Consider the following 27,500-nt stretch of genomic DNA (forward strand, 5'->3'; position numbering starts at 1 on the left):
AACTTCTCCTTTCTTGCTCAGGATCTGTTAATGATGTGGGCGATTTTGTGTGCGTGTGGGTTTTATGAATCTATAGACCACAGATAAATTGTTTATCTTTCTCTCTCTCTCTCTCTCTCTCTCTCTCTCTCTCTCTCTCTCTCTCTCTCTCTCTCTCTCTCTCTCTCTCTCTCTCTCTCTCTGTGTGTGCTTAATAGTACTTGTATTGCCAAAGCTTACAGACTAAGAGAGTTTAGGAATATTACAGAACAATAAAACTCCAAATTGAACATTATAAACTCTGTAAAACTTCTTAAAAAAAAAAAGAAGACAATATTACATATAAAAGTGCAATATTACAGCTAAGACATGCATAGAGACTCATGGTTTCAAGGGTATTAGAAACCTGCTTAGTTGTGTGTATGTATACATGTGTATTTAGATGTGCGTGTGTGCGTGTGTGTGTGTGTGTGCGTGTATTTATCTCTTCTCTGTTTATCTAATATGATAACAGAAGAATAAGTAGACAAAATTTATTTAATTACAACCCACTCTACATACGTGTTTCTATATAAATACATTAATAATAATAATACAGGTTAGTGTGGGTTGGGGTGTCATTACTCCAGGGTACTAGGGTTTACTAGGGTACCAGGGTTTACTAGGGTACCAGGGTTTACCAGGGTTTACTAGGGTACCAGGGTTTACCAGGGTTTACCAGGGTTTACTAGGGTACCAGGGTTTACTAGGGTACCAGGGTTTACTAGGGTGCCAGGGTACCAGGGTTTACTAGGGTACCATGGTTTACCAGGGTTTACTAGGGTACCATGGTTTACCAGGGTTTACTAGGGTACCAGGGTTTACTAGGGTTTACCAGGGTTTACTAGGGTACCAGGGTTTACCAGGGTTTACTAGGGTTTACCAGGGTTTACTAGGGTACCATGGTTTACCAGGGTTTACTAGGGTACCATGGTTTACCAGGGTTTACTAGGGTACCAGGGTTTACCAGGGTTTACTAGGGTTTACCAGGGTTTACTAGGGTACCAGGGTTTACCAGGGTTTACTAGGGTACCAGGGTACCAGGGTTTACTAGGGTACCATGGTTTACCAGGGTTTACTAGGGTACCATGGTTTACCAGGGTTTACTAGGGTACCAGGGTTTACTAGGGTTTACTAGGGTACCAGGGTTTACTAGGGTACCAGGGTTTACTAGGGTACCAGGGTACCAGGGTTTACTAGGGTACCATGGTTTACCAGGGTTTACTAGGGTACCAGGGTTTACTAGGGTTTACTAGGGTACCAGGGTTTACCAGGGTTTACTAGGGTTTAGATATCAAGTGACTACACGTGTCCTTTCATTTTCTGCTCATATCATATTTTGTTGTGAAAGTGAAACAAAGCAGATCCCAGGAACAACATCCGAGACAAGGGGCGAGTGGGGAATGTTTTTCTGTAGTTATCACACCTGTCTGCATTCCTGAGAGCTGGATAACATCTCACTGTGTGGTCCACCACTGCTCCTTAAAGACCTTTGTCTCATAGGCATCTGACGTGATGCTTAACTATCATTGTCACTGCAAAGTGTGCAATGAAGTTGTGTTCTCCAGTGAATACCAGTTACTTACACACACACACAGATAAACATGCCTAAGAAGGAGAGAGTTGACCCCTAAGAAAAGCTGCTTGTGTACCAGTGTTGCTGTGGAGTTTATCAACTGGTTGGTTTCCATGAGGGTCACAGTAGAGGTTGCTTGTAAGGTTGCGGTTTTGGTTTGCAGCAGCCTGTCAGGTTCTTGATATGGTCTTGGTAGTCTGACACGATGGGCATCCAGCTTAGCCAGGATCTTCAATGTCAGGTCAGCAGCTTTGGTGTTGAGCTTGGTGCACGGACTCACTGGGTCTCGGTTCCCAGTTTTGGGCCGTGATGATGATGATGATGTTGATGATGGTGGTATCTCCCCTCTGTTCTGTCATCCTGTGTGTTGTACCTTGGTTATCTCTTGCGGATGTGGGAACACTGAGCTACTAAATGAGTATTAGTGTAGATGTTGGGTTTCGAAGCATCCATGGTTGCCCCGTCCCCTGCATGTAACCCCGCACACTGGGGTTGCTGGAGTCCTCTGTTCTCCAGTCTTGTCCACAAGTGTCTTAACTGTCCACCTGCCAGTAAGACTCATTTGTGTATGTGTTTGTATATGTTCCTGTAGCCCATGTGTCATGTCTTTGTCCTGGTCCTCCAGCGTCTCACGTGAGACCTTGTTCTGTTCATAGTGTCTTATCTGTGCTTGTACCTGCTGTTTCTGATTATAGGTGTATCTTTCAATGAAAGAAACTGCTTGTGTTCAGCTGTGGTGCAGTAGGAGTGACCTAAAGTGTGTGTGTGTGTGTATGTGTGTGTGTTTCACATGTCTTTCCATGCAGACCTAGAGCGAATGCTTTATTTTAGCACTTGAGTGAAGCTTGGCTATATTGTACCAACCTTCACAGCTATTAGGCAATGAGAACACTCCGTGTTGTGTTCTCTGTTGTAATCTGGGTTAGGTGTGTGTGGTTTAACCCTAGGGATGTTGAAGTCAAATGTAGTTTCTCTCTGGATTAATGGATCACTGTCTGCCTGTCTAAGTCTGTCTGATTAGCTGATTAGATATGCATGCCCTGAATAGCAGCACCTGTTCAACACGGATAAACAGGAAACTGTGTCTTATTAACAGGAAGCTACCACACACAGAGGTGCCGTGTCCGTGTGTGTGTGTGTGTGCATGCGCGCGCGTGCGTGTGTGTGAGTGTGTGATTGGGGGGTTTTGTGTGTGTGTGTGTGTGTGTGTGTGTGTGTGTGATTGATTGGGGAGTTGTGTGTGTGTGTGTGTGTGTGTGTGCGTGTGTGTGTGTGAGTGTGTGAGTGTGTGATTGGGGGGTTTTGTGTGAGTGTGTGATTGGGGGGTTTTGTGTGTGTGTGAGATTGGGGAGGTAGGTGTGTGTGTGTGTGTGTGTGTCACTGCTCTCTCTAATCACTCTATTAAACAGAGCCCTTAAGAGTTGGTGTGTCCTATAGTGTCAGATGGATCTGTGTCTGAATCTGCACTGGCTATACACTGAATATGATCTGCATTGGATATGTCCTGGATTCATCCTTGATTCAGCCTGGATTCACACTGGATTCATCCTCGATTCACCCTGGATTCATGCTCGATTCCCTGGATGCACCCTAGATTCCCGATGCCCTGTTCCTACGGCTGTTGTACTGCTCACATGACTGTTCCCACTCTCCCCAGTATTTCCTCTTATCTGCTACTGTGGGGAATGTTCAGGGCTGGAATGAGTGGAGCCTATAGTGGGAGGTGTGTGTGAATCTCAGGGCTTTACTGTGCAGTCCTGCAGTCTTCAGAGCGCGGAGACGAAAGGAGAGAGCAGAGTGTGTGCTGTAGAGAGTCAGGTAGCCTGGAGAGTGAGAGCTGTAGAGCTGCTCAGTGTAGCAGTGGCTGCTGTTGGTGTAGATGTGTGGGTGTGTGTGGGTGTGTGTGTGCATACGTGTCACTGTTGAGCCAACAGCTGAGTTTTCCTGGTCAAAGGTTGTAAATTATAAAGCAGCAGGACATGGACCCCTCAGGATTCACATATAGAAACGCCTTCAGTTACACACACACACACACACACACACACACAGACACACACACACAGAGTTCATGCTCTCTCTTTGTCCAGATGGTTCGTTCCACCATCTAGGATCCAGGACGGAGTACTCAAGGCTGGTCCAATTTTGGCTTTGTAGGCAAACATCAAGGTTTTAGATCTGATGTGTGCAGCTACTGGGAGCCAGTGAAGGGAGCGCAGCAGTGGAGTAATGTGTGTGAACTTCAGAAGATTGAAGACTAGTCGTGCTACTGCATTCTGGACAAGTTGTAGAGGTTTGATGGCTCTTAGAGGAAGACCAGCAAGTAGCAAGTTGCAGTAGTCTAGCTTTGAGATCACAAGAGATCACTTCGTATGTTACAAAGGAGAAATCTGCAAGACCGGGTAAGATTAGAAACATGAGTTGAGAAGGACAACGGGTTGTCCAAAGTTACGCCCAGGCTACCGGCAGCTTCGGATGGTGATACCAGGGAGTTCTTGAAGGAAACCATGAGGTCATGGTTAGGGCTTGGATGTACAGAAGCTTGGTCTTACTGGGGTTTAGCTTCAAGTGGTGGGCTGTCATCCATGACACAATGTCAGTCAAGCATGCTGAGATACATCTGGAGACCTGTGTGTTGGAGGGTGGGAAAGAAACAAATAATTGGGTGTCGTCAGTATAGCAGTGGTAGGAGAAACCATGAGAAGATATTACATCACCAAGAGAGCGAGTTTGCAAAGAGAAGAGAAGGGGGTCTAATACTGAGCCCTGTGGAACACCAGTGGAGAGTCTACATGGATTGGATGTGGATCCTCTCCATGTCACCTGATAGGACCGTCCCTCCAGATAGGACTGAAACCATCAGCACCATGAAGTTTCTCAGTCACCCCTATGAGGGCCGTTTCTGTTGTGCCAGTTTGTGGCCAGACTGATTGGGATCATGCAGCTGGTTCTGGGTGAGGGAAAGAAACAATTGATTGTAAACTGCTCGTTCAAGGGCTTTTTAGAGGAAAGAGAGAAGTGAAACTGGTCTGTAATTGGTAACATTGGAGCCGTCGAGTGTGGCCTTCTTGAGAATTGGTACCACCCTGGCAGTTTTGAACGCAGTTGATACATGTCCAGAGGATAAGGAGTTGATGATGATGACTGAGATGAAAGGAAGCAGATCTCTTGAAATCATCTGGAACAGAGTTGAAGAAATGGGATTCAGCAGACATGTAGTCGGAATAGAAGAAAGGAGAAAAAGAAGCCAGAGAGTTGGATGTAGGGGGATGAACATGGATTGGAAGAGTGGGAGCAGAGCAAAAGGACTGCTGGGAAGAGTGGGAGCAGAGGAACTCAGAGAAGGTGATGAAATCTTCAGGAGTAAGAGACGAGGAAAGAGGAAGGGAGAGGAGGGTTATAGAGAGATGTTGTTAATTGGAGTTGAATAGAGCTGCTTGTGCTGACGTGTTCTTGTCCAGAAGGGTGGTGAGGTCCTCCTAGTCTTTCAAGTCATGTGACTGGTTTTCTTTAAAATTCCATTCACTGCTGCTTGTCCTTTGGTTACAGAAATCTGCTCCTGAGTTCCTTTGGGTGATGTTGTGAAGTGGGGGGCGGAATTAAAACAATGTCTGAGTGGAGCTGCGACTGGACTTCCGGACAGGAAGAAGGAAAAACAGCTGGGATCTTTGTTCAAAATCTCGGAATGGGTCACAGATGCCACTTCGTGATAAAACTCCCCACATTCTCGTCAGTGTGTGCATGCTTACAGTTTTTGTGTGTGTGTGTGTGTGTGTGTGTGTTTTGGAGGTTAACACAAACTCTTATCCCTGAGCTGATGTGGCTGGACTGTAAGATGTTTTAAATAAGGGAGGAAAATGGACTTGTGGAGAGTGAAAGGAGGTGGGTTGGCTGGGGAGGGGAGGGGCCTGGCACAGAGTACACAATACACAGCACAGTGTACACAGCACAGAGTACACAATACACAGCACAGTACACAGTGCAGAGTACACAATATACAGCACAGAGTACACACTAAAGAGTACACACTACACAGCGCAGTGTGCACAGCGCAGAGCACACAATACACAGCACAATACACAGCGCAGAGTACACAATACACAGCACAGTGTACACAATGCACAGCGCAGAGTACACAATACACAGCACAGTGTACACAGCACAGAGTACACAATACACAGCACAGTACACAGTGCAGAGTACACAATATACAGCACAGAGTACACACTAAAGAGTACACACTACACAGCGCAGTGTGCACAGCGCAGAGCACACAATACACAGCACAATACACAGCGCAGAGTACACAATACACAGCGCAGAGCACACAATACACAGCACAGTGTACACAGCGCAGAGTACACAGTACACAGCGCAGAGTACACAATATACAGCACAGTACACAGTGCAGAGTACACAATATACAGCACAGAGTACACACTAAAGAGTACACACTACACAGCGCAGTGTGCACAGCGCAGAGCACACAATGCACAGCACAATACACAGCGCAGAGTACACAATACTCAGCATAGAGTACACAATACACAGCACAGAGTACACAATACACAGCACAGAGCACACAGCAAAGAGTAGACAATATACAGCGCAGAGTACAAAGCACAGAGTACACAATACACAGTGCAGAGCACACAATACACAGTGCAGAGCACACAATACACAGCATAGTGTACACAGCACAGAGTACACAATACACAGCGCAGAGTACACAGCGCAGAGTACACAGCGCAGAGTACACAGCGCAGAGTACACAGCGCAGAGTACACAGCGCAGAGTACACAGCGCAGAGTACACAGCGCAGAGTACACAGCAGACAGCGCAGAGTACACAGCGCAGAGTACACAGCGCAGAGTACACAGCGCAGAGTACACAATAGACAGCACAGAGTACAGAGCACAGAGTACACAATACACAGCGCAGACAAACAATACAGCACACATTAGGTTTGCTCTGTACTGGTCAGTACTGCAGCCCTCCATCGTCCCATCCTGTGTAGGGTCCCCCCCAGACAGATTCTCCTCTCTGCTCACACTGCTGTAGCAACCGTAGGACAAAGCACAGCAGACGGCCAAAAGTCCAACAGACGGCCTTCTGCTCGCCAGTAAGAAAACTTCCTGCTCCACAGGAAACTCAGGATGCAGCGCACATAGTCTCTCCCACTCCTGCCAGTAACCTGAGTAGCAGCACTGGGCTGTGGTGTGGTCAGTACTGGGCAAAGGACAGTCATATGAGTATTATTTGAGTATAAGTTGTGTAAAGGGACACAACCCATCAGCCAAGTAATGGTATCAGCCAATAAAACAAGACATTTGATAGCTGATTGTTTAGTAACAGCCAATAGTCAGCAGTGTTTGTCCATTATGAAAGAAAGTGAACTCAGGCCCAGACTGTAAAGGAAGAAACTCCGCAAAAATGAATTCAGAACCACCACATTATCAATACTGAGTGCTGGACTCTGGTGGACTCTGCTGGATGTTGAGTGCTGGACTCTCTGCTGGACGTTGAGTGCTGGACTCTGCTGTTTCCCACACCCACAGCAGCTGCAGCTGCTCTTAAAATAAGCAAGGAATGTAGTGTAGGGTGTGTGTGTGTGTGTGTGTGTGTGTGTGTGTGTGTGTGTGTGTGTGTGTGTGTGTGTGTGTGTGTGTGTGTGTGTGTGTGTGTGTGTGTGTGTGCGCATGTGCGTGCGTGCATGTGAGTGCGTGCGTGTGTGTGTGCGTGCGTGTGAGTGTGTGAGTGTGAGTGTGTGTGAGTGTGAGTGTGTGTGTGTGTGAGTGTGTGTGTGTGTGTGCGCGCGTGAGTGTGCGCGCGCGTGAGTGTGCGCGTGTGAGTGTGAGTGTGCGCGCGTGTGAGTGTGCGCGCGTGTGAGTGTGCGCGCGTGAGCGTGTGCGCGCGTGAGCGCGTGCGCACGCGCGTGTGTGTGTGTGCGTGTGTCTGAGTGTGCGTGTGTGAGTATGCGTGTGCGTGCGTGTGAGTGTGCGTGCGCGTGAGTGTGCGTGCGTGCGCGCGTGCGTGCGTGCGTGTGTGTGAGTGCGTGTGTGTGAGCATGTGTGTGTGTGAGCATGTGTGAGTGTGTGAGTGAGTGTCTGTCTGTCTGTGTGAGTGTCTGTCTGTCTGTGTGAGTGTCTGTCTGTGTGAGTGTCTGTCTGTCTGTGTGAGTGTCTGTCTGTCTGTGTGAGTGTCTGTCTGTCTGTGTGAGTGTGTGAGAGTCTGTGTGTGTGAGAGTCTGTGTGTGTGAGAGTCTGTGTGTGTGAGAGTCTGTGTGTGTGAGAGTCTGTGTGTGTGAGAGTCTGTGTGTGTGAGAGTCTGTGTGTGTGAGAGTCTGTGTGTGTGAGAGTCTGTGTGTGTGAGAGTCTGTGTGTGTGAGAGTCTGTGTGAGTGTGTCTGTCTGTGTGAGTGTGTGTGAGAGTCTGTGTGTGTGAGAGTCTGTGTGTGTCTGTGTCTGTCTGTGTCTGTGTGTGTGTGTGTTCTTGGCTTTGCATTAGTGCTAATGACCTGTAGTTGCTGGGTTATTCTAGTAGAACTGAGAGCTGAAAAAGGAAAGATTTCACAATCATGTTCTCTGAGCTTGATTAATACAGCCTAGGCTGTATACCATGTCCTTCTGTATGTCCATAGTGGCCTTGTACAATGTAAATGTTTCACCCATTTGAAAATATATACTGCAATGTGGTCACAAGATCAATAATCAAATCAATCCTATAACCTATAATCTAACCGCTATAATAACCTCTCATAGGCTCTTTATTCTTAATATCAACAAAATTTAAAGGGCAAGTTGCACAGATTCAGAGAATGTTTGAACCATATTTCTACACTGTTTTATTAGAAAGATATTATTAAAAACCACAAAAAAACATACAAAACATTGTGGAAAAAAAAGAACACATCAGCGTGTGTGTGGAGTTAAATGACCAGAGACCTCGCTACTTATTGTAGGGTTTTGTTTATTGATTATTACACTGACGTTGACTGCTCCTCTCTTGACTAATTCTAGTACTTATTGTAGGGTTTTGTTTATTGATTATTACACTGACGTTGACTGCTCCTCTCTTGACTAATTCTAGTACTTATTGTAGGGTTTTGTTTATTGATTATTACACTGACGTTGACTGCTCCTCTCTTGACTAATTCTAGTACTTATTGTAGGGTTTTGTTTATTGATTATTACACTGACGTTGACTGCTCCTCTCTTGACTAATTCTAGTACTTATTGTAGGGTTTTGTTTATTGATTATTACACTGACGTTGACTGCTCCTCTCTTGACTAATTCTAGTACTTATTGTAGGGTTTTGTTTATTGATTATTACACTGACGTTGACTGCTCCTCTCTTGACTAATTCTAGTACTTATTGTAGGGTTTTGTTTATTGATTATTACACTGACGTTGACTGCTCCTCTCTTGACTAATTCTAGTACTTATTGTAGGGTTTTGTTTATTGATTATTACACTGACGTTGACTGCTCCTCTCTTGACTAATTCTAGTACTTATTGTAGGGTTTTGTTTATTGATTATTACACTGACGTTGACTGCTCCTCTCTTGACTAATTCTAGTACTTATTGTAGGGTTTTGTTTATTGATTATTACACTGACGTTGACTGCTCCTCTCTTGACTAATTCTAGTACTTATTGTAGGGTTTTGTTTATTGATTATTACACTGACGTTGACTGCTCCTCTCTTGACTAATTCTAGTACTTATTGTAGGGTTTTGTTTATTGATTATTACACTGACGTTGACTGCTCCTCTCTTGACTAATTCTAGTACTTATTGTAGGGTTTTGTTTATTGATTATTACACTGACGTTGACTGCTCCTCTCTTGACTAATTCTAGTACTTATTGTAGGGTTTTGTTTATTGATTATTACACTGACGTTGACTGCTCCTCTCTTGACTAATTCTAGTACTTGATTATTACACTGACGTTGACTGCTCCTCTCTTGACTAATTCTAGTACTTATTGTAGGGTTTTGTTTATTGATTATTACACTGACGTTGACTGCTCCTCTCTTGACTAATTCTAGTACTTATTGTAGGGTTTTGTTTATTGATTATTACACTGACGTTGACTGCTCCTCTCTTGACTAATTCTAGTACTTGATTATTACACTGACGTTGACTGCTCCTCTCTTGACTAATTCTAGTACTTATTGTAGGGTTTTGTTTATTGATTATTACACTGACGTTGACTGCTCCTCTCTTGACTAATTCTAGTACTTATTGTAGGGTTTTGTTTATTGATTATTACACTGACGTTGACTGCTCCTCTCTTGACTAATTCTAGTACTTATTGTAGGGTTTTGTTTATTGATTATTACACTGACGTTGACTGCTCCTCTCTTGACTAATTCTAGTACTTATTGTAGGGTTTTGTTTATTGATTATTACACTGACGTTGACTGCTCCTCTCTTGACTAATTCTAGTACTTATTGTAGGGTTTTGTTTATTGATTATTACACTGACGTTGACTGCTCCTCTCTTGACTAATTCTAGTACTTATTGTAGGGTTTTGTTTATTGATTATTACACTGACGTTGACTGCTCCTCTCTTGACTAATTCTAGTACTTATTGTAGGGTTTTGTTTATTGATTATTACACTGACGTTGACTGCTCCTCTCTTGACTAATTCTAGTACTTGATTATTACACTGACGTTGACTGCTCCTCTCTTGACTAATTCTAGTACTTATTGTTATAGAGCTTATGTGTTACACTTCTAGGCATCAGCACTGATCCTTGTATTCTACAGTATTCTAGTTCATTGGTATCTTGGACTCTGACCTACTGTACTGTACTAGGATGTATCTATGAGGAAATGACAAAGCACTTGTGTGTGTCGCTCTGGATAAGAGAGCCTGATAAATGCAGTATTTGTAAATGTTAGTGTAGATGTTTAAATCAGGCAAGAAGTGGTATCAGCTCTAAAATAATTAAATGGAGTAAGATTGTACACTCATTAGAGGGATGGAGAGGGAGAGAGAGACTAAATAACAGTATTACAGTTTAAGACATTATAGACATGGATTTGTTGAATATATTATCCACTCTCTAATCTACAGCTTCAGCATCGTCTGATGGTGGAGAATCCAGAAGTCTAAAAACCCATCCTGAGCCTCAGAACACTGGAAAATGCTAGCGTTAGCGTTGCTGCTAATCAGGTTTGGGAACAGGCTGCTCAGAGCGAGTAATCTGAACCTAATCTGTCATACACACAGCAAACTGCACCCGGATTAGGTGGGATTAGGGTTGCACACATAGCTAAGGGTTATCATTAGTGCTGGACCCCTAGATTAAGCATTAGATTCTTGTGACTATTTTGATCAAAAAGTGCTGCCAGTTTCCGTGTCAACATGAAGGGAACCTAATTAAGAACCTAATTAAGAACCTGATTTGAGGTGTTTCCATGAGGGCTTTCATAAACAGGTTTTACAGGACAGCATGAGGCTAAGGATTTGGTACACACACGCAAACGCGCGCGCACACACTGTGCTGAGTGCTCACTTGGCGTGTTAAAATGCTGATGTAAGAACCCATGGCGTGTGCAGGAGGTAGATACCCCACTGATGAAGATGGGATCTGTTTCCCTGGAGTCTGAGCGTCTGGTCTGACTGCGTTGGAGCGGCTGCCTGAAGATTAATGACTCTCCCTACATACATCTGTCTTCATATAATGCTTATTCCAGCAGTCTGTACAGAACGCTCCTCTCTCTGGTTACAGAACGCTCCTCTCTCCAGTTATAGAACGCTTCCCTGTCAGGATACACAACATTCCTCTCTCTGGTTATAGAACGCTTCCCTCTCCGGATTCTGCAGGTGGGCTCTGGTGGGCTCAGTTAGGTCATACGGGGATGTAGGGGTGTTATGTTGAATAATTAATATGTAGCTTCATACACATGAATTTATCACATCCTGCTCTCTGGAAACAAGACTGCAGCTGCTAGCTTCTGTTATGATGTATATACATGCATGTACACAGCATTTATGCTTTCTTGGGTTTTTGGGGGTGGGGGGACATGACCTTCAACATGTCTAATTCTCCTTGAGTTAATTGGCTGTGAGGGGTGTGGTCTCTGCTCTCTTAGCGCAGTGGTAGCTCAGTGGTGAAGGTACTTGACTAGTAATCAGAAGGTAGCCAGTTCAAGGCCCACCACTACCACGTTTCTATTGTTGGGCCCCTGAGCTCAAGTTGTACTCAGTCATAATTGCAAGTTGCTTTGGAAAAAAGCATCAGCTAAATGCCATAAATGTAAATGTTAGGGGTGTGATCTCTTAGGGGAGTGGTCTCTTAAAAATCTAGTCACACCCTTCAACTTCAATCGGCACTGATTTTTGCCGAATGCTCACTTTGTAAATCACAAAGACAATGCACGCGCGCACACACACAAAACACAAGCACACACATACATACACACACACACACACAGGTAAAGAAATCACAAGACAGACATGTTACATGTCAAGCCCCAAAATGAACTCCCACCCTCTTCACCCTCCATATCCCCTCTGGCAAAACGTCAGCACACTGGATCTTCACTTGAGGATGTTTGCCAGAGTCTGTAGGAACAGAGACTGACATCTTGACCTTGCACTGAATTCCTGAGCAATACAACTCACCCGGACCCAAGTTCAGGGCATTGGGCATCTCGGCTCTGCCCTGCATGTAGACCCAGAGTCCACGTTACTCTCATCTTCACACTGGGCTTTAGTCGAGGTGCTGAGTGGGTTTTGGCTGGCAGTGGGGAGGTGTAGAGTGGTAGAAGCTAAAGGAGTGTTTTCACGGTTTGTAGGCAGCTGGATTTTCTCTCTGGTCCGGTGTGGCTGTGTTTACCTTGGCCATGTGTGTCTGACGGACAAAGCAACGGTCTGCTGTCTACACCAGTTCAAGTTCAAAAGGTTTTTATTGTCATTTCAGCTATATACAAGTACACAGCAAAACGAAACAACGTTCCTCCCGGACCATGGTCATGGAGCAACGTAAAACAAAACAAGTGCAACAGACAACACTCTACACAAGTGCAGGCAGTGCAGTACAATACCATCCAATAAATACAGGACAGGACCAATACACAATGAACAGGCAGTGCATTCTTTTGATCACTACAGTAATGGGGAATTTTTATGTTGTGACATCCTTCATGTGCTGTCTCGTCCAGTACGCGTTGGTTCCAGTATATGCTGGTGCTTTTTTCCTTAACATTCCCTAAGGTTTCAGTGTGTTATGACAGTGTGTTATTGTTGGGAAGTCGTTAGAGCGTTCTAGAACGTGCTCCCATATTCCTGCCGCTGCATTTGGCTTGACAAATCTTCTTCTTCTAGAACTTTTTTTGTTGGTGTTTGTCATTTGTTAAGTGTTTTTCTCTGGATTTAGATGGGTTTTTGAAGACAGTGGTCCCCTCCATAGGCTCTGAATGGTCCTGTAATACTCAAAATGTCCTCGCGATGCCACACACACACACACACACACACACACACATATATATATATACACACACACAAACAAACACACACAGCAGACGAGTCCCACTTCCTGGTGTTGTAACATTTTAAGTCAAAGCTATAAAACCTGGAACCAGGAAGTGAGTGGTGCAGTAGAGAGTCCGGGGGCATGACTGAGGATGCCAGGAGTTCCTGAACTGGACTGTGTGTTACCGTGACTACGGGACATGTCGCTCTGACCTACTGCCTGCACACTCAGGGATTTAATAACACATGGACACACTCTCTGTCTTACTCTTTCAGATTCAGAAGGAAAATACAAAATAAGTGAGAGACAGTCGAGTGAGAAATAAGTGAGACTCTGGGACGGTATGCTCTCCGGGTTTGTGTCTTATCTGCTAATGTGTCTGTGTCTCTGCAGTATTTATTAACAGTTTATACATCAGTCTCCTGTGTCTTCATAACTGCCAATAGCCATGGCAACATTTAGTTGCTAGTTGTAACGTGTGTGTGTGTGTGTGTGTTTTATAAAGCACTTTTCCTTCAAATCTCACGCTGGTTTGCTCTCAGGATCTCAGTTTTGTCACTCACACTCTCTTTCTTACACGCACACAGACTAGACACCCTGCGTGTCAGCTGTGTTCTGCTGGAGTAAATAGAAGGGAATGTAGTACAGTGTAACTGGGCACTGCTGCAGGGTTAACTATAGCCTCTGCCTCCTCTCAACCCCTTTTAGGAGCCTAGCTGAAACTCTCTAAAAACCCCTTAGAAACCCATATGAAATACCCTATGACCTCTCTGACCAGGGGGGTGGTTTTATTGTTCACATGAAGCTACACGTGCTCACCAAGTCTTGCATCACTACTGTCTACCAGGTGGGCTGAGCACCACTTCCACAGTGGAGGGGAGCGGTCAGTGGAGGGAAGGAGTCAGTTGTTTGTCAGAGACTTTAAGAAGAGTAGTGAAGAAAGCTCGGCCACAGGTGTGTTTGTAGGTGAAGATGGGCCCATGTCTGCACAGGTTGTTCATCTGAACATTTCTTGTGGTAACTGCTCCGCTCAGGTCCTGAGAACACACACAGATACTAACTGTGTTTCACTGTGAACTTATCTTCACTGCGTTCAACTGGCAGTGCTGTGATTGAGGCGCACTGTTTGTTCCAAATGTTCAGACTATTGTCTCATCATACCTGGTATGAGGATGTCCTCACCTGTCTCTCTCGCAGGTGTGCTGGTATGAGGATGTCCTCACCTGTCTCTCTCGCAGGTGTGCTGGTATGAGGATGTCCTCACCTGTCTCTCTCGCAGGTGTGCTGGTATGAGGATGTCCTCACCTGTCTCTCTCGCAGGTGAGCTGGTATGAGGATGTCCTCACCTGTCTCTCTCGCAGGTGTGCTGGTATGAGGATGTCCTCACCTGTCTCTCTCGCAGGTGTGCTGGTATGAGGATGTCCTCACGTGTGTCTCTCTCGCAGGTGTGCTGGTATGAGGATGTCCTCACGTGTGTCTCTCTCTCAGGTGTGCTGGTATGAGAATGTCCTCACATGTCACTCTCGCAGGTGTGCTGGTATGAGGATGTCCTCACGTGTCTCTCTCTCAGGTGTGCTGGTATGAGAATGTCTTCACCTGTCTCTCTCGCAGGTGTGCTGGTATGAGGATGTCCTCACGTGTCTCTCTCTCAGGTGTGCTGGTATGAGAATGTCTTCACCTGTCTCTCTCTCTCTCTCTCTCTCTCTCTCTCTCTCTCAGGTGTCCTTGGCTGACTGACGCTGTCTCACCTGCTGTCCCCTTCTACAATGGTGTCGTCTTCCTCTTCGTCCTGGCCAACTTCAGCATGGCCACCTTCATGGACCCTGGCGTGTTCCCCAGGGGTGAGTGTCTGTCTCACTCTCATCTTCTGAACTACAGGCTGAACATCCTTCACAACTTTGTTTGGAATTTTGGCTGTTAACTGCTCCAGTGTCAATTTCAGATTATTGTAACATGATTGGGGGTTTTGGGGGGTGGGGTCGAGGTGACTGATCAGCTGGCCTGATTGGCTGTAGTCCGGCTTGTCCTGGGTGGTGGGATGCTGGGATGTGCCAGTGTGGCTGTTCAATAGACCCTCTGGTCTTCCCTCACGTGACTGAATACTGACTCGCCCCCCCCCCCCCCCCCCCCCCCCCCCCCCCCCCTCAGCAAACGAGGATGAGGATAAAGATGATGACTTCAGGGCGCCCCTCTATAAGAACGTGGAGGTGAAGGGAATCCAGGTGCGCATGAAGTGGTGCTCCACCTGTCATTTCTACAGACCTCCACGCTGCTCCCACTGCAGCGTGTGTGACAACTGTGTGGAGGTGAGGTGCCCACACACACACACACACACACACACACACACACACACACACACACACACGCACGTGCGCTCACACACACACACACACACACACACACGCACGTGCGCTCACACACACACGCATGCGCGCTCACACATATACATATGCAATTTGAAAGTGTTTACTTGTTTGTGTTTACATGTTAAGATGTTTATGGGATGGTGTGTTTCCTTGCAGGATTTTGACCACCACTGTCCGTGGGTCAACAACTGCATCGGACGCAGGAACTACCGATATTTCTTCCTCTTCCTGCTGTCTCTTAGCGCCCACATGGTGGGCGTGTTCTCCTTCGGCCTGCTGTTTGTGTTACGCCACCTGGAAGGACTCGGCACGCTGCACACCACTGTCACGTATCCTTCCACATGTTTGCTCAGAGGAAAAGTAGGTCCTCAGGTTTAAAGCAAAAAGCTTCCCGCTTCCATCAGAAGCTCATCGCCACAGACAGGAAACAGGTTTTGGAAATGCCACCCTGTAATGTAATTATATTAATATATTAATGTAATTATATTCTGGGGAAAAAGAGGTATTTTCCTAGAAGTCTTTTCTGAAATGTGAGCGAGGGTTACTTTGAACACACTATCTCTTACAGACGACATACACACTATATGTTGGAACCAGGGTTCTGATGAAGACTGGTATAATTGAGGTGTGTGTGTATGGGTGGGTGTATGGATGTGTGTGTGTGTGTGTGTGTGTGTGTGTGGTGCGTGTTCCTTGACTACTCCCCTCAGCCTGGTTGTGATGTGTATTGCTGGGCTGTTCTTCATCCCTGTTATGGGCCTCACAGGGTTTCACATGGTGTTGGTGGCCAGGGGTCGCACCACTAACGAACAGGTCCACACACACACACGCGCGCACACACACAACCCCACACACACAAACACACAGAAACTTCTGTTCCAATATTCAATCATGACCTTCTAACAAACTGAGAAATTATTCAGACACTCAGTACTGTTTACACCGTTTACACTGTTTACACTGTAACAGCTCCACACACTTGAATATGGAGAATTTCGCAACACACTGCACTGGTTATTATTGTTATTATTATTGTTGTTATTATTTATTATCTGTATGGTGTGAAAGTGTCACGTCTGGAACACAAATTAATAAAGTATAACTAAACAAATAGTATCTCTCTCTCTCTCTCTCTCTCTCCCCTTTACAGGTAACAGGAAAGTTCCGTGGTGGAGTCAATCCTTTCACTCGAGGTTGCTGTGGCAACGTGAAACATGTTCTCTGCAGTCCCCAAGCACCCAGGTAGATGAAATGTTTTAATACACACACATACACACACACACACACACACACACACGTAAAGGTCAGTTGCACTGGTTACCTCGTATCTGACAGTCACGCAGACAGTTTGATCTGTTTTTACTCAGTAATGTGTTCTGACTGCGCAGAGCCCTGAACAGTTGACATCTTGGGCCAACGCGCATTTAGAACCCAGAGGTCTGACTAATGTGGTAATATTTCCACTTCTAAGTTGTTATTTCAGTCACACTAGGTAGATACATGTCCTCACACTTTTCTGAGTTCATGGTAATGTATGTATTATGCGTTTGAAATGTTTGTAGATGTTTACAGCATCTTGTGTTTTCTTTTACCCAGAGAAACTTACACATGTTCTTTGTTGTCTGGTCGGAAATCATTTGACCTTAACATATAGGACGAAACAAAGGAATTCTGCAGGGAAACTGTGTGTGTGTGTGTGTGTGTGTGTGTGTGTGTGTGTGTGTGTGTGTGTGTGTGTGTGTGTGTGTGTGTGTGTGTGTGTGTGTGTGTGTGTGTGTGTGTGTGTGTGGGCGATGTGTGTCCTGTTTTGGTGTATAACTTCACACCCCCCCATTAGGCTGAGACGCAGATGAGTGACGTAGCTGTAGTCAGTGTGCAATCTCACGGTCACCCCACACACAGAGTAACAGATTAGCAGGAGTCTTGTCCATCCATGTCCAGTCCAGCCTCTAAATATCTAACATGACCACTGTGTGTTAATTACAGTGAATTGGATGTGGTGCCAGTGCTGTTTCTCTTCCGTCTCTTAGCTTGGCTAAAACAAAGCTTCATATGACTTACATAGGAACCCATGAAACCAAAGAAGCAAATTTAGATTTTTTTTCCCCATATTTATTTGTTTGTGTGTTTGTTTTAAATAGCTAGCTACCCATCGTGTGTGCTTGTTAATAAATGCTGTTTGTGGTTGTGACTGAACACTGTGTCTGCAGGTACACCATCAACCCCAGGAAGACGCCCACGGTACCCGTCAAACCTCCATTCCTGCAGCCCGTGCTCTCCGAACGCAACGTCACCGTTAAGATCAGCGACAATGGTATCCATGGCAACATCCTGAGGTCAAAGGTACATGAGCAGATTCCTGCTTACAGAATCAAGGTCACGAACTGAAACAAAGTCATCCCTGTTCTGGAAAACTTTGGAAGTCCAGATCCTGACTTTCCCCATCAGTGACTTCTGCTGCACATAGATACTGATTCTCCCAGAGTTCACTGGAAATAATGGAACTGGTGAACTGGATCTGTTTCAGTCTAAAATCAGTCTGGATGGGGAGAAGGGGATGGACGTTCAGCCTCCGCTTCCTCCAAAAGCTGAACGCCCTCACCACCTCCAGAGCCAGCTCACTTCCAGTGAAGGCAGGCCCCGCCCACACAGTCCAGTTTCACTACACTGAGCTTACAGCTCCCTCTGGTGGTTGCTATGTCACAACCCTCTTGGAGTGTTCCTAACTCTAATTTTCGGTTTCCACTTTTCCAGAGAGCTCTCTGTCCAGCAAGCCCACCAACCCCTCCACACCCGCCATGTTCAAATACAGGCCGGTATTTGGCACCATGCCAAAGGTGCACTACCATGCTACAGGAGAAAAGGTGAACATAACCCAGCTGCCTACTACTAAACACATTCACCACTTAAAAAACTACTTAACACCCGCTCAGCAGGACACACACACGCACACACACACGTGCGTTGCGCACACACACACACGCGCAGCGCGCACACAGACACACACACACACACACACACACACACACACACACACGGCGCACACACAGACACACACCACACGCGCGCAGCACAAACACACACACATACACACACACACACACATACATGCAAACACACACGTGTGCACACACTTATACATGCACACGCACACACTCTCTGTCTCTCTCCCATGTACTAATTTATTTTTTATATATATATATATATATATATATATATATATAAAATCTCACTTAAATACTCCGCGTCCGTGTGACGTGTTTGTGGTCTGTTTTATTTTCACTTCCCATCAGATCGTGATGTCAGACGACTGCAGCCCTGTTCTGGAGGAGCGTGCCCACGACTACCGTTCAGAACCCAACCTGGACCTGCCGGACTACGGCTCCGCCCCGCTCCGCCGGACCTTCCAGTCGTCTCCGTTTCAGCTGGACCTGATCAGCACCGCGCCCCGGTCCGTCAGACAAGGTCCGCACAGGGCCGACCGTGCGCCACTAGGGGGCAGCAAACCCAACACAGTCACCTCCACGCCACAACGTGTACTCTTCTCTCCCAGCACGCTGTCCAACCGCAGCAGCAGCCTGTCCTACGACAGCTTGCTGGCCCCCAGCACAGCGCCCTCTGGGGGCGAGTGCACAGCACATCCCGGCTTACCATCCATGGGCTTGCACTCGCCCTACCTGCCCACAAAAACGTGTCACGTGCGAGGACCCGAGCCACAGTGCCACCCCGCCCCACACCCCTACAGTCCTGTCCGTGTGGGTGTGGCTTATGGGCGTGAGTCGCCCCGTCCGAGAGAGAGAGAGCGGGACCCGTCACCCGTGCGTTACGACAACCTCTCCAGAACAATCATGGCCTCCATCCAGGAGAGGAAGGAGGTGGAGGAGCGTGAGAAGTTCACGCGCCGACGCATCCGCCCCCACGTGCAGCCCACTTACGCCAACGACTCGGGCGTGTTTGACGGGTGTAGCGGAACGGCATACGGACTTCCCCCCGGGTCCTGTTACCCTGATAACCAGAGAGGTCCCACATCCAGGGGCCCCACTCCGCCGGTATGTGGCTCCCGTGACAACCTGATGGGCGTTGGAGTGGGCGTGGGCATGGCCGGGTATGCCCAGCGCAGCCCTGGGTTTCACTCGTCTGCGTCGTCGTTGGTCAGAGCGCCCAGGACTTCCTCCAGCTCTCTGCACACGGAAGGAGGAGGCGCAGGGAGCCAGGGAGGAGATCCAGTGTATCGCTCCCCTCCTCACCTGCCCCACGCCTCTCCCTCAACATCACCTCGCTCCCCCTCCTACTCACACCACAAGATGTCCTTCAGCACACGGGACAGGGCGGAGTCCCCACACCTGGGCATGAGGTGAGACACGTGACACGCACTCAGCCACAGACGCACGTCACATGCACTCAACCACAGACGCACGTCACACGCACTCGGCCACAGACGCACGTCACACGCGCACTCGGCCACAGACGCACGTCACACGCGCACTCGGCCACAGACGCACGTCACACGCGCACTCGGCCAAACACCAGCACGCAGACAAATACACTTGCCTTGCAAAGTTCTCTCTGTTGTGCATCTAACATGGCTAAAGGACATAAATCTGAGGAGATTACATATAATCCACTTGTGCAAGGAAACTCAGGGGAAAAACAGGAGCTGTTGATTGTGGAAGTGGCAGCTGTGTGGTGAAGGTACTGGACTAGTAATCAAAAAGTTACCCAAGTTGTGTTCAGTCACAATTGTAAGATACTTTGGATAAAAGCGTCAGATAAATGTTTGAGTAAAAACTCCATTTTCAGTTTATTTTTTCATCTAAGTGCTTATCCTGAATACATTATTGTGTTTATAGTAAACATTTTTATATTTGTACTGTATATTTAGCCAAATGAGTTTTGTCAGCATCTTTTTATGTAGTTGCCAGATCCTGAGAAAATGACAACATACAATCATCACATCAACACTGATTTTAGTGTTGTAATCAGGTTATCAATAACAATAACAGGTTATCAATACTAACAGCATAAGGGAACACTTATGGAAGGGAAATCTATATAAAACTGATAAGACGGGCAGTCTGATGGAGATGTAAAAAGATTGAATTGCCTCCAAATGTTTCGCTGTGTCTCTTGGTCACATTGAACAGTTTAACCAAATTATCTCATGTACAATGTACTTTGTGAAAGACAATAAATAATAGTATTATTTATTCTTTGTTTTTCCTTTCATTTGTAGAGATGACCTGGGTCAAAGTAAAGTCAACGGGCAACCAAAGGGCCGAGCACGAGACTGCCACCTAGGGGCATCCACTGGACACGCCCTCAGTCCCGGCCCACACACCAACGTCAAAAAAGTGACTGGAGTGGGCGGGACCACGTATGAGATTTCAGTTTAATGGATGGGTGAAGTAACCAATCCCTGTGTGACGAAGCACTGCCATGGCGACTGACACCGCTGCCTCCTTTTGTGCTAATGTGGAAGAGGGCTTCTCTTTCTTTTTACTTTAACATTAAAGAACACTGTAAATGACCAGTCACAGCCTTGCTCACAGGGGACTGTTGGTCCAATCAGAGGGGTTTTTCACTGTTCAAGGTGCTTACCGCTGCCCTCTGGTGATGAAACAGAGGAGTTACAACATGATTTGATGTCAACCAACACCAAGGCAAAAACATCATTTGTGTGTGTGTGTGTGTGTGTGTGTGTGTGTGTGTGTGTGTGTGTGTTTGTTCATGTATGTGTGTGTGTGTGTTTAAGATCAGGAGTGTGTAAGTGAGAATCGGACGTGTATCGGCTCTATTGTCCCCATTTATTCAGCCGATAACACAGAAGAGTGACGATTTAAAAACACAAGAGCAGTATCAAATTTAAAGTTTTTCTCCAAAAAGGGCTGAATACTCAAATGTCCATTTAGCTGTAATCAGTCGGTTGTTTCTTATGGAATGAAAAGGTGCTCACTTATACCGTGGATCGGAACTGATCCGGTCGCTCTGTCTGCCGTTGTGTGAGAAGTGGGAATATTACTTTCCAGTATATGTAACACTACCACAGTCTCTGACACTTCACTTAATCTGGATTTCTCCTTTCTGGATTTCTTTTATAAACTCGTCCAATCAGTTCTTCTTATCCCATAAAAAGTCCTCAGACAGTGGTGAGAAAGTTTGTTGCATTTAGTGAAGTTACCATGGAAACATCAGTGTGCTGTTGCTAGGAGACATGAACGCGAGTAATGCCATTCTGCTTTTTCATCAACCCAGAGCAAAGTGCAGTGAACACCTGTGCCCTAGACACATCACGGCCAATCATGTTACAGCAGGAAGGAATCGGACATGTCGCGGTTGTGTTACAGTGTAAATGCACTGGAAACCTCATGTCCAATCACATTATAGCAGGAATGCATCAGACACATTGTGGCCAATCGTGTTACAGCATAAATGCAATGGAAACATCACAGCCAATCACATTACAGCAGGAATACATTGGACATGCCCCAGCCAATCATGTTACAGCGTAAAGGCACTGGACACATCACAGCCAATCGTGTTACAGCGTAAATGCACTGGACACATCAAGTTACAGGATTATGCCAGTATCGAGTCTTCAGTTGTTGTACAGACCAGACACACACGGGTCGGTCTGAGCATCTCCAAGTACCAGCTACGAGACCTTTAACCTTGCGGCAAGACAAGGGAAAACAAAACAAAAAAGAATATTTCTGTAATTTGGATTTTGATTTAATGCCACAAATATTGTAGAGGTTCACAAACATCCAGGTTTTTTGTATTTTTATGATATTTATAATTACTGATACAGCTACTGTATAATTTACGGCTTCACCTCACAAAATCATACAAATCATCTTTTTTTTATTGATTTTTAATACCCTACATTTCAGTTACATTTCACTTTTTATACAGATATCCAAATTTGGAGTTTGTTTCTATTGTGAGTGAATTTTTTCTGCATTGTTTATAATTTATGTGTAAGTGAATAGTATTCATTGCCATTTATTATTGATGTTGGGAACCGTTTGCATCCAGGAATTTGGACAGGCGGATATGACATGCAAAAGTTTTCCTAGGACTGTCTTCTCCCATCCTACCGAGTCAGACTGTGTGGAGTGTAGAGTTGGATCTGTTCATAAAGGTTATATCTGTTCACCATTGGATCAACCTTACACTGGGCGCATCTCCAAATTTTTGAGATTTGAATTTAGTGTTAAAAGTTGCGAAAAACATTGGAACTTACTGTTGTTATTGACGTACTATATAATTGGAAACGACGGGGCTATGATGATCTGGTAACGGTTATGTAATTATATACTTTAAGTGGTGAGTGAGTCGGTGAGTGAGTCAGTGAGTTATCCACAACTCTGAAAATGGCTGTTTTGTGTCATCGTATCATCAAAAGTTCCCTCTTGCCCGATGAAATGTGTCCCTTGGCTTCACCCTCGCTGTCTGGAACAGCGTACCATCCTGAAAGGGGAGGGTGTTCAGTGTGTACTCTTATAGATAACAAAAAAAGAAGAAATATGGGACTTGTTTCCTGTTTAAATGAAGAATTGTGTTCTAAAGAAATGAAAATATAGTTTGATATCAAGGTACAGCTGTTATTTTTTTGTTCATCCAAGAAAGAAAGAAATAACCAAATAAATATAGCCTGAAAGTTCAAACGTCTTTCCTAGACTCACTTTCCCTGGAAAATGGTGACCTGGTGTCGCTTGTTGATGAGCGATTTGAAAATGCAATTAAACTTCCATGTAATCGTCAGTAAACATGACCTCGCAGCCTGCAACTGCCAACAAACGTCAGTTCAGATCTTAAAGTTGGTGTTGAGGATGAATACGACATTCGAGATTTCATTTCGAAGGACGCCCACCGCTTCAGCCTTAGCAAACGGCATGGTGAGGCAGCCGCCCGGGCAGCGCGTCCCTACATACGAGAAGCCAACATCCTGTACTGCTGCTAAATAAATAACAACAACAATAATAATAATAACAATAATAAACTGGTGGCTGTCGTGACCGCGCAGGACCTCCTCTGTTGTTTACGTGCGCGCCCCCGCGCTCTCCCAGGTGAATGGGAGCACTGCGCTGAGTCCCGCGAGCGTCGCCACTCGTGCTGTTGAGAAAATGAGGCTTTGCAGACTTGACAACGCAAACCTTTACGTGACAGTCTGCCTGCTGTGGGCGGCTGGATGTGCTTCCAAACATGTGAGTAGAGCTTCGGCGGCGGGTTTTCCACTTTGCTGTTTCTAAACTGTTTCGTTTTAAAATGTTGTCAAGGCAGATTAATGGTGACATGTGTGTTTGAAAACCGCGCGAGGAAAAACTCTTGTCTAGGTCGCATAGCTCAGCGTACGCGCCAGAAACAGATAATGGACTTTCTTTTCTAGTTCTGATGTCCGTGCGAACCTCTTGCTGACCTGCTGAGCGTGCACCGTCGCAACTCGTGCGGTCCGCTCCGGTGGAGGGTCGCGCGGCGTCAGCCCGTGCTCGAGCGTGACAGGCGACTCGCGCTGTGTTCGCCATTCTGTGCTAAACAGTCTATAATACACAGTCTGCGATACACCTGACAAGCGTTCCTTTATTTAAGGTGTGTTTCCAACCCCCATTAAAGGGTTAATATACTTTGCTGGCCTTTTAAAAGTTTTAAAACACTCCACGTGGATTTCACAAGAGAAGTGACGGAAGGCGTTTGTCCTGAACGCTGCAGTGTGCGTCGCTCTGCGCGTGTACACCTTTAGCGCAGACCCACGCGGAGCACAGCTCCCACGGTGGCGTTCTTCATGATCTGGACATGAAACGTGATTATTTAAAAGTGAGACAAACTGGGTCATTAAAGTCCTGAAATGATGTTTGATCCGCGCGCAGTAAACGTACTGCGCACGCTGTCCGTGATACTTCTGGTCGCGTGTGTTCACGCACCGCTATCTTGTGCTTCAGCTCGGTTGTAAACAACCTTGACAATAATAAAAAATGATAATAATTCAATCCCGCTTGGAATTATACCGATATTCCCGGATCTCCTTCACAAGGTCGAGTTCGTGTTCAGTGTTATTGGTAGAGGCTGGTGCGGATGGATAAAGATGAAGTGTGTCGTTGTTATTATTATTATTGTTATTATTATTATTGTTATTATTATGGTCCTCAGCGCAGAGCGGTAGCTCGGACGGGTTCCGACCGGGACGGTACACTTTTAATGACAATGAACAAAATGAACAAAACACTTCAGTTTGTCAGTCAGAGCAGAAGTCTCGGTTTCATCAGTTACAACAGAGTCAGTTACAGTGTGGCTCTTGGAGGGGAGGGGCCTGACCGAGTGGCTCTTTGAGGGGGAGGGGCCTGACCGAGTGGCTCTTTGAGGGGGAGGGGCCTGACCGAGTGGCTCTTTGAGGGGGAGGGGCCTGACCGAGTGGCTCTTTGAGGGGGAGCGGACTGACCGACTGGATCTTGGAGGGGGAGCGGACTGACCGACTGGATCTTGGAGGGGGAGGGGCCTGACCGAGTGGCTCTTGGAGGGGGAGGGGCCTGACCAAGTTTGACTGCTGCCAGGTTGTTTATAAATTCACATATTACCATTTTGCCACTATACCTGTGCACTGTGGTGCTGTAGATCTTGATCGATGTGTTAAGGTTTTAATATTGGTCTATTTCAGGTATTATTACAGGTCTAATAAAGGTTTAATTTAGGTGTTATTATAGGTGTAATAAAGGTTTATTTCAGGTGTTATTACAGGTTTAATAAAGGTCTCTGTTATTACAGGTTTAATAAAAGTTTAATTCAGTTGTTATTACAGGTGTAATAAAGGTCTCCTTGTTATTGCAAGTCTAATAAAGGTTTGATTCAGGTGTTACAGGTGTAATAAAGGTTACATTCAGGTCTTATTACAGGTGTAATAAAGGTTTACTTCAGGTGTTATTACAGGTGTAATAAAGTCTATTATTACAAGTTTAATAAAGGTATAATTCAGGTGTTGTTACAGGTGTAATAAAGGTTTAATTCAGGTGCTAGTACAGGTGTAATAAAGGTTTGATTCCAGTGTTATTACAGGTATAATAAAGGATTAATTCAGGTGTTATTACAGGTTTAATAACATCTCAGTGTGACTGAGGTTTGCAGCATATGAGTCTTCCCTCCTTTAATGTCCTGCCCACTACCTGTGGGGTATTAGAGCAGAGATATCTAAGGGCTGGTCAGGTAGACAGGTGGGTGGAGAGGTGGACAGGTGGGTGGAGAGATGGACAGGTGGGTGGTCAGGTAGACAGGTGGGTGGAGAGGTGGACAAGTAGGTGGAGAGCTGGACAGGCGGGTGGAGAGGTGGACAGGCGGGTGGAGAGGTGGACAGGCGAGTGGAGAGGTGGATAGGTGGGTGGAGAGATGGACAGGTGGGTGGTCAGGTAGACAGGTGGGTGGAGAGGTGGACAAGTAGGTGGAGAGCTGGACAGGTGGGTGGAGAGGTGGACAGGCGGGTGGAGAGGTGGACAGGTGGGTGGTCAGGTAGACAGGTGGGTGGAGAGGTGGACAGGCGGGTGGAGAGGTGGACAGGCGGGTGGAGAGGTGGACAGTGTGTTACAGCATGCCTTGTGACTTGTGGCTTCTCCGATGGCACGGGATTCCACCTCATAGGTCCGTCTCCATGAACTGGGTGGATCAAGGAGAATTGACAAACAAAGGGTGCTCTTTGTGTGTGTGTGTGTGTGTGTGCGCTTGTGTGTGTGTGTGTCTATATATATAATGTGCGTGTGTGTGTATATATATAATGTGTGTGTGTGTGTGTATATAAAATGTGTGTGTGTATATATATATATATATTGTGTGTGTGTGTGTGTATATATATATAATGTGTGTGATTGTGTATATATAATGTGAGTGTGTGTGTATATAGTGTGTGTGTGTATATATAATGTGTGTGTGAGTGTATATAGATATATAATGTGAGTGTGAGTATATATATATATATATATATATAATGTGAGTGTATATATAAAATGTGTGTGTATATATATAATGTGTGTGTATATATACATTCACACACATTATATATATATACACTCACACACACACACTATATATATATATATATATATATATGTATATATATATATATATATATATGTGTGTGTGTGTGTGTATATATATAATGTGTGTATATATATAATGTGTGAGTGTGTGTGTGTGTATATATATAATGTGTGAGTGTGTGTGTGTGTATATATATATAATGTGAGTGTATATATAATGTGTGTGAGTGTACCCAGTGTCTCCGTTGGTACATGCCTGAGGAGTTGTGCTAAATTCTGCCTTTGTTACCCTTTGTGTTTAAGTTGTGTTTTTCAAACAGTGGAAAAACAGGCTTTGGAAATTTATTCCACCATCCGTCTCCTGGGGGAGAAAAAATACTCCGTCATTGAGCTGATGTTTGGAGATGTGGGATTACTGTAATTTTGTTTATCCTGCCAATGCTGAGGTGTTTGTTTCAGTATTTTCACTGTGTGTGCATTGTGTGTATGTGTGGGTGTATGGTGGGGTGGTGTGTATGTGAGTAGACGGTACACAATGATCTACTGAATATCGAATAACACTCGGACTTGACTTTGTGAGGAGAGATCGGCGTGGGTTTGAAATTCCTAAATGTTGGATTTGTCCGTGTGTGTGTGTGTGGGAGAGAGAGAGAGAAAGAAAGAAAGAGAAAGAAAGAGAGAGAGAGATAGAGAGAGAGAGAATTTCCATTGGTTTCTTCTGTGGATGAATTGCACTGGTTGATTTGTGAATACTCTAAATAAAGCAAGCTTGTCTTCCCACAGACCTTCACTGGTGCAGCCCACCGTGGGGACCTCAGGCTGTGCTGCAATACTCGGTGATACTCATTTCTGAGCACATTTGGTGAATATATCTCACCTAACATTTCCACCATCATGTGTCTTGGAACAATAGTATAAATGCAAAACAAAGCTGTCCTAGATAGCACCTGTTTCTGGAAACAGGGGGATGGGACGGACTCGGACTTATTCTGTTTGGTTTGTTGTTTGTTTACTCCGGTACAGAGTGAGACTCATCC

General features: G+C 45.6%; 2 protein-coding genes across 3 annotated transcripts in view; both read left to right on the forward strand.

Annotated features, from left to right (window-relative positions):
- Positions 1 to 23,112, forward strand: part of zdhhc8b (zinc finger DHHC-type palmitoyltransferase 8b) — a 43,320-nt gene extending 20,208 nt beyond the window's left edge. For both annotated transcript variants that reach the window (XM_027026615.2, XM_027026616.2), the window contains exons 2-11: positions 14,799 to 14,920; positions 15,228 to 15,385; positions 15,602 to 15,774; positions 16,156 to 16,258; positions 16,596 to 16,687; positions 17,656 to 17,788; positions 17,973 to 18,078; positions 18,200 to 18,309; positions 18,739 to 19,799; positions 20,679 to 23,112. In XM_027026615.2, the coding sequence (XP_026882416.2) occupies positions 14,799 to 14,920; positions 15,228 to 15,385; positions 15,602 to 15,774; positions 16,156 to 16,258; positions 16,596 to 16,687; positions 17,656 to 17,788; positions 17,973 to 18,078; positions 18,200 to 18,309; positions 18,739 to 19,799; positions 20,679 to 20,838 (2,218 nt within the window). In that variant the 3' untranslated portion in view covers positions 20,839 to 23,112. The remainder of the gene's footprint in view (positions 1 to 14,798; positions 14,921 to 15,227; positions 15,386 to 15,601; positions 15,775 to 16,155; positions 16,259 to 16,595; positions 16,688 to 17,655; positions 17,789 to 17,972; positions 18,079 to 18,199; positions 18,310 to 18,738; positions 19,800 to 20,678) is intronic.
- A 244-nt stretch (positions 23,113 to 23,356) lies between these two features.
- The window catches only part of si:dkey-112e17.1, a 24,744-nt gene continuing 20,600 nt past the window's right edge, over positions 23,357 to 27,500 (forward strand). The window contains exon 1 of the mRNA XM_027026626.2: positions 23,357 to 23,652. Coding sequence (XP_026882427.2) covers positions 23,572 to 23,652 — 81 coding nt within the window. The 5' untranslated portion in view covers positions 23,357 to 23,571. The remainder of the gene's footprint in view (positions 23,653 to 27,500) is intronic.

This window comes from Electrophorus electricus, chromosome 9 (genome assembly GCF_013358815.1).
Source record: "Electrophorus electricus isolate fEleEle1 chromosome 9, fEleEle1.pri, whole genome shotgun sequence".
In the NCBI taxonomy this organism is placed as follows: Eukaryota; Metazoa; Chordata; class Actinopteri; order Gymnotiformes; family Gymnotidae; genus Electrophorus; species Electrophorus electricus.